Source organism: Anas platyrhynchos, chromosome 23 (assembly GCF_047663525.1).
Source record: "Anas platyrhynchos isolate ZD024472 breed Pekin duck chromosome 23, IASCAAS_PekinDuck_T2T, whole genome shotgun sequence".
In the NCBI taxonomy this organism is placed as follows: Eukaryota; Metazoa; Chordata; class Aves; order Anseriformes; family Anatidae; genus Anas; species Anas platyrhynchos.
This window is the reverse complement of record NC_092609.1, coordinates 2,718,139-2,729,326: the sequence shown is the minus strand read 5'-3', so window position 1 is coordinate 2,729,326 and position 11,188 is coordinate 2,718,139. Positions and strand designations below refer to the sequence as shown.

The window sequence follows — 11,188 nt, the reverse complement described above, 5'->3', positions numbered from 1 at the left end:
CGCTCGGCGTCGAGCCACTGTATGCAAATACCACAGCTCTCTCCTCCGCTGATTGGCAGCCGGCAGCGCTCCGCCCCGCCTCCTCGCCTCCGATTGGCCGTCGGGCGGGGCGGGGCGGGGCGCCGATTGGGCGCGGCCGCTGTCGCTCGGGCGCCGCGCTTCCGGGTTCGTGCAGCGGGAGGAGCGGGCGGGCGGCATGCGGCGGGTGACGCTGTTCGTCAACGGCAGCCCCCGGAACGGGAAGGTGCGGCCGGGGGGGGGGCGGGCAGCGGGCCGGGGGGATGAGGGGATGAGGAGCCCTGGGGTCGGGGGACCAGGGAACTGTGGCTGCAGGGAGCCAGGGGATAGGGGACTGGGGGGCCGTGGGGAGCCAGGGGGCTGAGGAGCCAGGGGACTGTGGAGTAAGGGAGTCAGGGAGCCAGGGGATAAGGGAGCTAAAGAGCCAGGGATTTATGGAATAAGGGAGCCAAGGAGTCAGGAGACCGTGGAGTAAGGCAGCCAGGGAATAAGGCAGCCAAGGAACCAGGGGATAAGGGACCAAGGTGCCAGGGAGCCAGGGAATAAGGCAGTCAACGAACCAAGGAGCCAGGGAATAAAGGAGTCAGGAAGCCAGGGGACCATGGAGTAAGGCAGCCAAGGAATCAGGGAGCCAGGGAATAAGGGAGTCAGGGAGCCAGGGGATAAGGGACCAAGGAGCCAGGGATCTATGGAAAAAGGGAGCCAAGGAGCTAGGGAACCATGGAATAAGGGAGCCAAGGAATAAGGGAGTCAGGAAGCCAGGGAACCATGGAATAAGGGACCAAGGAGCCAGGGGTCTATGGAATAAAGGAGCCAAGGAGCCTGGGAACCATGGAGTAAGGCAGCCAAGGAACCAGGGAATAAGGGAGTCAGGAAGCTAGGGAACCGTGGAATAAGGGACCAAGGTGCCAGGGAATCAGGGGATAAGGCAGCCAAGGAGCCAGGGAGCTGTGGAATAAAGGAGCCAGGGAATAAGGGAGTTAAGGAATCAGGGAACCTTGGAATAAGGGAGTCAAGGTACCAGGGAGTAACTGGGGTTGGAGAAGAGCTCCAAGGTCCTGCTGGTAGTGGGGGGAAGCTGCTCTACGTGCCCCAGAATGGCTGCGCCTGCAGTGCTGTGCTGTGCTGTGCTGGGTCCTTGACACAAGGATGTGGAGGTGCTGGAGTGTGTCCAGAGAAGGGCTGCGAAGGGCCTGGAGCACAAGGGCTGTGAGGAGCAGCTGAGGGAACTGCGGTGTTTGGTCTGGGGAAGAGGAGGCTCAGGGGGACCTCGTTGCTCTGTACGGGTACCTGAAAGGAAGCTGTGGGGAGCTGGGGGTCGGCCTTTTCTCACAGGTAACTGTGACAGGAGCAGAGGGAATGGCCTCCGGTTGTGCCAGGGGAGGTTCAGGTTGGAAATGAGGAGACATTGCTGCTCAGAAAGAGCAGTCGGGCACTGGGACGGGTTGCCCAGGGAGGTGGTGGCATCACCATCCCTGGGGGTGTTCAAGGAGAGGTTGGGCCGGGTGCTTGGGGACGTGGTTTAGTGGTGACAGTGGTGGTAGGGGGATGGTTAGACCGGGTGATCTTGGAGGTCTTCTCCAACCTTAATGATTCTGTGAAATTTTGCTGGTTTCTTTAAAAGCTACGTGGTAGTAATGTCTCCTGAGTGATCACAGTGCAGGTTGAGCCCAACCTGCACACAACTAGCATGGGAACACCTTCCTTCCCCCATCGGAAGGGGGTGAGGGCCCTGAAAGGGCAGAGCTGGGCAAAAGGGGGTCTCCAGCTGCCTCTCTCCTCCCCAGGTCGTGGCCGTGTATGGCACTTTGTCAGATTTGCTGTCTGTGGCTAGTAATAAGCTGGGAATAAAGGCGACCAGTGTTTACAATGGAAAAGGCGGACTCATTGATGATATCGCGTTGATTAGGTAAGGTTTATCCAGTAAAACTCAAATCGTGGATGTGGACTAAGAGACTTAATAGCCTGTCAATGCTCTGACCTTAATCAATAACAAGAGCTTTCTGTCAAAACAGATCTCACCATTTCCAGCCAGTATCCTCAAAGGTGCTTTCACCTCCAGGCAAAATAATGCTCTCTGTGGAACTTCAAAGCGTTTCTATTTTGGTGAATCAGAATTTGACACGAGCTGCATTTTATGCCTTTTAACATCCCTCTGTTGATTCAGGGTGCAATGAATGCACCAGCAAAGTCCCACTGTTCATTCAGCAGTGGGATGAGGTTTTTTTTTTTTTTTTTGAAAAGGAGACAAACTGTAGCATTGTTTTGGTTTGGTATAATCCACCCAGAGAGGGGAGAAAAGTAACTCTTGTAAAATTAAACTTGTTGAGTAACAAAAGTGATCCCTACCTGATGGAGACAGGTAGCATCTCTAGTGAAGTTGACAGTAGTGCAGTCCCCTGGAATCTGCAAAATCAGGACAAAAATCAGATACTGAAGTTCTAATTAATGGCCACTGGTTATCATTTACCTGAAAGTAATCAGGAAGGGGTCTTACTGTCATTTAGATGAAAAAAGATCTATGCTTAATCTTTTTTTCTTATCTTTCTCTTCCCTCTTTCAGGGATGATGATGTTCTCTTTGTCTGTGAAGGGGAACCATTCATTGGTGAGTGTCTAATTCTTGTTTGACCTCTTCTTTAATGGAAAGAGGGTTTGGTTTGCTTTTGGTGAATTTAAAAAAATGATTTTTTTCTGTTTTCAGAAGATATGTTACCACATGAAGGATTTTGAAATAGTTACCATTTTTCTAATAATTGTTGTGTTCTCCTCACCTGTGTAGATCCTCAGACTGATGTGAGACCTCACGAGGAACTAACTGGGTCGCACACAGACTGGTTAACACTCAATGTTGGAGGCCGATACTTCACCACAACACGGTAAAAATGGGACTAGTTTGGCTTCTGAAGGACTTAATTTCAGTGGTTACAGCAGCTGGCTTAGGTGGTGAGGCTCTGGATGCTCTTGAGAAAGAGCTACAAAAATCATTGACTATTTAGTAAGAGGCCTTTGACTTCTGCAGCTTTTTTGGTATTAGGCATTTGCTACTGCAGTTTTGCAATAATTCAACAGTTTACATGTGTGGTAAAACTGGCAGAAAGCCTGAATGGGCCTGGATTTATCCCTGGAATATTTCAGATAACTAAGTGCTTTGTATTTAAAATACGTTTGAGATACCTTTGAGGTCAGAAATATATTTTGTTATTGCACTGTATGAAATTGAATCAGTTTAGTGTTGTAGCTGTTGGAATTTATATTGCACACCATTACTACCCTCAAGCTGCCAAAGGCAGGAAATACGTTGCAACCAGCAAGTGTGTCTCTTCAGCTAAACTTTCCACTGTAAAAGTAAAATTGCACTGCCTTTATTTTCTAGGAGCACTTTGGTGAATAAAGAACCTGACAGTATGTTGGCCCACATGTTTAAAGATAAAGGTTAGTGTCTTGAAATAAAATTCACCTTTTAAGCTAACAAATTAGCAAAGTAGGTAAAAGGCACTGTCAAGTTGAAGCTCTTGTTCATATGTTTGGGGTCTTTTTATTTTTATTTTAGGTTTTCCTATTTGTGTTGTGTCTTGATGTTTTGTCACCAGGATCAATGGGCAAACACTGTATGAAGCAGGGGCAGAGTAAAATCTTAATGCTGCTTTTATTCTAGCAATGGTTCTTATGCATGTGGTGAAATATTTAGTTATTTATAGCAGGAGAGAGTTAGAGGTAAGGGGATATTGTCCCCCTCACTCTTACTTTCCTTCCTTTTCTCTAAAAAACACCCTTGCAACTGGAAAGTACCCCCTTGGCAGTAACAATATGAAACTGAAGCAAATGCTTTTCTATTAATGTATCAAACTTAATGATATGTGTTTTGTGGAAACAGATGCTTGGGGAAATAAGCAAGATCATAGAGGAGCATTCCTAATTGACCGCAGTCCAGAGTATTTTGAACCAATTTTGAACTATTTGCGTCACGGACAGCTCATTGTAAATGATGGCATCAATTTGCTAGGTAAGTATTACCTGGATGGCATCTCCTCAGTTATTACTCTTTAGAAGTCAAACTATGCCCTCTGGTAAACATGATGAAATCACTGACACTTTTTATATGATTATCTAAATGTTTGGGATTTTTCTATGGTGACTTTACTCTCGAGGAGTACAGTTCCACACCTTTGGTTTAAGAAATTGTTTAAGCTTACCTTGAGAGGATTAAACATTCCATACTTAATTAATATCTGGCCATAATTTTGGATTTGATATCTTTAACTTAATGCTGGTGTTGGAAACATCCTCTCTGATTCATTTTTTCCTTTTAGCACAAGCAAGCTCGCTTTTCCTCTGTCTGCTTATATGTAGCATACTGTGTGTGGCTGACAGTTTTATTAGTTCATGCATTTGTTAAAGATTCCTTCAACTTCAGCAAGTGATCTGTTTCTCTTTTAGTGTAGCTAAAATAATAGAGTTCTAACAAGTGGGGAAATTAGACAGAACTGATGCTCTTCCAATACTAAGGATGGATTAGCAAAGTTTCTGGTCTGTTGTTGGTGTGGCTGTGTGCTACTTGGCCAGTAAGGGAAGAATGGTATCTTGTTTAATGGCTCCTTGTAATTAACAAGTACTACTTTTTTTTAGGTGTTTTGGAAGAAGCCAGGTTTTTCGGTATCGATTCACTAATTGAGCACTTAGAAATAGCTATTAAGGTAAGTTGCTTGCTTTTATACATGAACGTGCATCTCCTGTTCTTCCAGGCAATATATAACTTAGTCCTATCTGTATTAGCTCTTAAACTATTCTCTCAACAGAATTCACAGCCAGCAGAGGATCATTCTCCTATATCTCGAAAAGAGTTTGTGCGATTCCTGCTGGCAACCCCAACCAAGTCTGAGCTGCGATGTCAGGTATGAAAATGCAGACTTTGTCTTGTTCTGTGGTGTTGGTGTCAGGTGGTGAAATATCCTGCAGCATCAAGTGATAAATAAAACAAAGTTCAAATGGTTCCCCACCTTCTCTTTTTAATTGAATTTTGAGTCCAAGCTGTGGCAGAGTGACTGTAATAGGAAATTTGAATGCTATGTTTGGACCACTTTCCTTCTTGAGGTTGAAGGTTTTCTTGAGGAGCGATTTAAGTTGTTCTACGTAACTGTAAGATGGGCTTGAATAACCTAAGCCAATGCTTTAGAGCTCTGCATTTGCATTAGTCTTATGTAATAGAATAGGTGGTCCTGTTGTGTATGTCTGTGTGTACAGATATCTCTGTGTGTGAGTCTTTTAACAACTTCTTGTGGTCTGAGCTGCACCTCATTTTCTGTAATTTTGGGGGTTTTTGTTTTTAGGGTCTCAATTTCAGTGGAGCAGATCTTTCACGACTAGATCTTCGCTATATAAACTTCAAGATGGCCAATCTAAGCCGTTGCAACCTAGCACATGCCAACTTATGCTGTGCCAATCTTGAAAGAGCTGACCTCTCTGGATCGGTACTCGATGTAAGTAAGAATTGTTATGTCTTGGAAAGTCTGGGATATCATTCCTTTATTTTCAGGAAAGGGGAAACAAGCAGATAGATGTAAAACATAGTTCTTCAATATTTCTGATATTCTAGTTAGATCACTTCAAAAGCATTTAGGGAAAAAACAAACAAACAAACAAAAAAAAAACCCCTACCCCTCTGTAGGGAAGAGGAGACAACCTGCCTTCCTGATGATGAAGTAATATTATGGCAAGCTTTCACGCTGTCTCATAGTAACAAGGCTGTTGTACTTTAATAGACTAACTTCCTAAACAGAAATTAAGACTATAAGGTAACCATTTTTGGCATTGTTCATGAATCTCATCGATGCATTTATCTCCATCAGTGTGCAAACCTCCAAGGGGTAAAGATGCTGTGTTCCAATGCAGAAGGAGCATCTCTAAAAGGGTGCAATTTTGAAGATCCATCAGGCCTTAAAGCTAATTTGGAAGGTAAGGAGTTCTGCCTGTTTGGAAACTGAATCACATGTGTTTTAAGTTCCATATGACAGATTGAGCTGTAGTTTGTGCAATGCATCCTTACATGTGTATGCAGGACTGAGTATGCAACTATTAAACTCCAAGTTCTGCCTTGACCTCTATCAATTTACATGGCTCTGAGCAAGCATCTTTCTGGAGTTGCTGCATTTCTGACTCTTCTTCTTGGTAAAAATGACTTTCTTTTTTTTTGCATTCTAGGTGCTAACTTGAAAGGTGTTGACATGGAAGGCAGTCAAATGACAGGAATTAATCTCAGAGTGGCAACACTGAAAAACGCAAAACTAAAAAACTGTAATCTTAGAGGAGCAACTTTGGCAGGAACTGATTTGGAAGTGAGTTATCATTAATTCTATATACTGATAAAATTTGGGGGATTGTTGGCTTTTGGCTGATTCTCCACCTCCATACAAGACAGAATGTAGTAGTCTTTTCATTAGTCTTAGATATGGATCATCTAGAAAATCCTATTTCATTCTTGCCTCAGTTTGGAAGATGTGTCTGAAGACTTGGATTTGCAGTGTCTCAAAGCCACAGGAATGGCTTGCATCTTCTCCATAGTGAAGCCTGGAAATACTGCTAAACTTAACTCTTAGTGTGAGGTCATGCCAACACTGAGGAGAAGTGCAGGTGCATGTTCTGTTTGTATTTTCTCCTGGTATGTCATTTGTAGAGTAATAATGGAATCTTACCCAACTGTTGGCACATTGTACACTCCTCTCACTGTTGCTGTAGAAAAACAAACTAGCTTGTTTCAAGCTATGTACAGTAGCAGTTCTTCCTGAAGTTCTAGAGAAGCATTCAGTGCAGTATATGATGAGATCTCGAGAGGCAGCTTTCTTCTACCATTGCTTAACAAGCAGTGGTAATTCCTGGAAGGTAATTTGATGTAAAGAGTGTAAGTCTAACAACTTAAAAATAAATCCAGTTCCTACTATGAGAAGCAACGACTTTTTTAAAAGAAATAACTCAAACTACACTAGAGTGATACACTAAAGGAAGTTGAAATTAAAGAAGTGGATATGGCTTCTTTATAAATAAAGTTAAGGTTTTGATCAAAGTTCTGTACATGTTCAACTAATACTTAATCTTTCTTTTGTTCTTTAGAATTGTGATCTTTCAGGTTGTGATCTACAAGAAGCTAATTTGAGGGGATCTAATGTAAAAGGAGCTATTTTTGAAGAGATGCTGACACCTTTGCACATGTCTCAGAGCGTCAGATAGGGAAGAGAATATGCTGAAGAGGAAGGAATCAGAACATTTGTGACTTTCTTCACCTCCTCCCCTTGTTAAGTTAGAAGTAATGGTTATTAGATGACTTATATTTGCAGTAGTGCCTAAGTAAACTCTTTGATCACTTTTTGGGGAGGGAGCTTTAACTGAAGAGGTAGAAACAGGTACTGTTTCTGCTTCTGAACAGAGTGAGGAAGGGGGCTGGTTCTAGGACCAGAATGTTTGTGTTTTGTTTTTGTTTTTTTAAAAGATTCATTGTTTAGCATTGCCTCACTTTGGAATGCGTTTTAATTTATAAAGCACAATATATGCAATTCTATTTATTAAATCTGTAGCTGCAATATGAATAGAAAATGTTATTCATGTATAGTAGCAATGAAGTTCAGGTTTACAGTTATTACAGTTAGTGTATTTACAGTTAGTTTCTTCATTCATGCACAGTGTATTAAATGACTGATGTGGTTTAGACAATGTCCACAGGCTGTTTTCAGGTACTCTTTTCTTTTGGGGTGAAAACAGTAGTTAACTGTCATCATAGGTAACGTATTGCCTTGTAGTGGTTAGAATTCAGGTATTGAACAGCTTTATCATCATCTAAAATGTGCTGTGGAAGCCTTCCACTGAAGGGATCTGCGTATGCAGCAGATCGAGTTATAACAAAAATGCCCCCATCAGAAGTTGTATGGCTTACTTAATCCTTTCTGTGTTAGTATAAAATTGCACTATCAATCACAGCTGCTAAGAAACATGCTGTTGCTTTTAATTGTCCTATCTACTCCCAACCTGGAGTACCTGTCGATGTTTCATTCTTTGTGGGAACTTAAATGTGTGTAAGAAAATACAATCCACTCTCACCAAAGTAGAGATAGGCATTGGGGCCACAGCACTTACTCCTTTCTCCCCTGTCGTGACTCCAGTATATGAATAAATGGCACCCCTTTCGCCTCAATGTACTATGCAAATACTATTGTACACTGAATCCTTAAAAGCATGAGCATAATCCTTTCCCCAGCCAGATCTTAATATACCACTTTGGGCCTGCTTAAAGTGGCTGTAAAAGCCTCTTGCATGGGGCAAAGCGCCCTTTCCACAACTGCTTTACCTGTGAGCAAATATGGAACTATGACTTCTGCAGTGCAGAAAGCCTCTCAGCATTTCTTTAAGTGGTGGTGCACTTCATTTAATAAGCTGTTTCTGCTGTAGTATCAATCTAGTTCTCATCTAACAAAACATTTATTTTCTATACAATCAAAAAGCACATGAAGAAACTATACCAAAAAAAAAAAAGGTGCATCAAGAACTCATACCTCAGATGCTTACTTAAAATACCCCAAAGTTACAACTAACATTGAATTTAAGGAAATGCAGCCGTTACTGGAAGCTAAGAACAAATGTATCCTAAAACTTAAAGAATGGAATACTGTTAGCAGTGGTTTGAGTTGCAGTTACTTCAGTGTGTTGCCTTTTAGGTGCAGATTTGCTGTCCTCTGAACAGAAGTCATACTGTCTCAGTAGTTGCTATGAAAATGCTGCTTTGCCGTCAATCTATAAAGGTTAGTTTATGGAAAGATTTATGATTTGTTTGGGGAGAAGTGCAGGATTCTCCCTTATTTTCAAGTTGGGTTGACTCAGGCATATTACATGAACTTCCAGGACTCAAAATCCTACAGCCACGTGGTTTGGAATTAGGATTTCTTTTCCTTCTGGATTTCCTGGCTTCTTGAGCTGTCTCTAGGACAACACTATAGCCTTGGTGAAATACAGCTGTAGGGAAATACTTTGATTTTGGAGTCCTGTCTCCCACCTCATCGCTTCCTTTGAGTGATGTGTATGTTGCAGAAGAAGATTCCTAGGGCTAGAGAAATAAATGAATTATTTTTCTTTATCTTATTTTCTAGCTAGCAGAAGTAAAATATTGTATGGAAAAAATATATTTTCATAATCACTGTGTATAAAATATATTTGAACTTTCACTGAAGCACTATGTTTTAAATAATCACAGCATGTGGCATCATTCATTCACAGATGAATTTAAGGTACCTCTTTTGCTACAACAAAGCTGTATGAATAGCCCAAAGTGGCATATTCAGTAATTAAAGGTTCCAGCCTAATTTAAATTGCATTAATAAAAGTGTGAAATATAAGTGTGTCTTGGTCTTTATTTAAAAAAAAAACACAACCAAACACAACATAAACTCAACCTTACATGACTCTAACTTGGAAAGATAAGATATAAAAGATGCCAAACTTTAAATTTGATAGTTCCTTGTATACAAATTTAAAAATAGTGCAGCTGAAGTTGATTTTTGCCTTTCATGAGCCCTTGGGGGGGACTGCTGCAGTTCCCAATGCACTCTAAGAACTTTCCCATGTCTCTTTTCATTTTTTTTAACTTGTCATTCATCTGCTTTGTCCCCACCCATCATATTTGTTTAATAAAATAGCTGGAATCAGAAGTCATTAACGGCAATTTCCATAGGTATGTATGCTACTTAAGGCCCACTTCCCACATCAGAGATTATCATCACACAGTACAAGCAGCTCCGCTGTGTTACTTTAATAAGGAAGTGCTAAAGCATTTCTGGATGAAAAAACAAAACTGCTTGGCTTTGGTCTGTAAAGGGCTCACAATTTCAGTCTAATAAACTACATGCTACAACAGTAACAACACAAATACAAGGCATTTGTATGGGTGTTGCAGATCACCCTGAGAGCAAAATTTGGAAAAATGCCATTCTTAATGCAGTTTCTCAGCTACAGCACACTTCTTTCGGTTACAAATGCCAAAACTTGTGAGTGTCTTAGGCCTGTTAGTATCTAAATAGGTTCAGAAACACCTTTCCAGCACTTCTGATAGAAGAGGTCTTAATTCTTGGAATGAGAATTCACAAACCCAGAAAACCCAGATTGTCCAGGCAAGTCCTAGCCTTCCACATAGGCACTTAACTGCAGTGACAGACGTTCACACTTCACAAACCAGAATATTCATGCACGTGAAGGTCTGGGAGCCGTTTTGAAGGCTGTATCAACCCTATTTTCCAGTGTCCAAAAACTAAAGAGAGGTCACACGCTAGCCCCAGCTCCACACTTTGATTTCTTTTGCCAGCATGAAGCTGGCACCCGCCTGACAAAGCCAGAGCGAAGCAGTCCCAGCCCTTGGAGCAGTCCCCATTCAGGCTCTGCCTCTGCCAGAATCATTTTGTTTGTTGGTTTCCATTACACAGGGCTGTAAAACTATTTGTGGGCAAACAAAACCAGCTGAACTCTTTTTCCTAACCTCCCACCTCCTTTATATAACGTGTAGCTGCGGTCTGGAGTTGAGCAGAAGACATGAGAACAGCTCACTTGCCAGCGCAGCTCCTGGTGCTCCTTCTGACTTGCTTCAGGAGGGCAGCTCTGCAGCTATAGGAAACCTGCTGTGAAACACAGCTGCTGAAAAATATTAAAAGCAGGCTGGTGTTAGATTTAGCTTTAATTGGTAGGTTAATAAGAGGTGCAATTATTGGACTAAGCAGTTATTGGGCTCCCCTCTTTAAATGCCATCCTTCAGGATGTGCAAAATCTTACGTTTAATTTGAAATAACCTTAATTGTTGCTAGGCTGATCAGAAAAGGGAATACTCTTAAAACAGTTAAAGGAAAATCTCCCTTTTCAAGTGCTCTGCCCACGCTAAGGTAACCTTTCCCCCATAGAAACAATTTTCGCAGCTTGATCAGCTCATCAGCTGAAGCCAAACGCTGGCTACTCGTGCTGTGTGTGTGCATTAGAGCAGGAAGAATTACTCTTTGCTGAAGTCACTAAACCCTCCTCACATTATTTACTTACTAAATTACATTTAATCCATTAATCTCAAAGAGGTTGTGGGGGCAGGAAGAGAGGATGTTTGAAGACTGCGAAATGTGATACACTCAATTGCACACAAAACGGTGCACAGCAAG

General features: G+C 42.1%; 1 protein-coding gene across 1 annotated transcript; it reads left to right on the top strand.

The window, feature by feature from the left end:
- The first annotated feature begins 87 nt into the window (after positions 1 to 87).
- On the top strand, positions 88 to 9,394 carry KCTD9 (potassium channel tetramerization domain containing 9). The gene is made up of 12 exons (XM_038167017.2): positions 88 to 244; positions 1,806 to 1,927; positions 2,582 to 2,625; positions 2,800 to 2,896; positions 3,394 to 3,452; positions 3,895 to 4,023; positions 4,647 to 4,714; positions 4,817 to 4,912; positions 5,348 to 5,497; positions 5,867 to 5,972; positions 6,219 to 6,352; positions 7,125 to 9,394. The coding sequence occupies exons 1-12, from the start codon at positions 197 to 199 to the stop codon at positions 7,239 to 7,241; spliced, it is 1,170 nt and encodes a 389-aa protein (XP_038022945.2). The 5' UTR covers positions 88 to 196; the 3' UTR covers positions 7,242 to 9,394.
- Positions 9,395 to 11,188: the final 1,794 nt, after the last annotated feature.

Excerpts from the sequence above, each read along its gene's own strand:
- KCTD9 (XM_038167017.2), top strand. The coding sequence starts at position 197 with ATGCGGCGGGTGACGCTGTTCGTCAACGGCAGCCCCCGGAACGGGAAG. Across the intron at positions 2,897-3,393 it reads CGATACTTCACCACAACACG|GAGCACTTTGGTGAATAAAG; the intron begins GTAAAAATGGGA and ends TTTATTTTCTAG. Across the intron at positions 4,715-4,816 it reads ACTTAGAAATAGCTATTAAG|AATTCACAGCCAGCAGAGGA; the intron begins GTAAGTTGCTTG and ends TTCTCTCAACAG.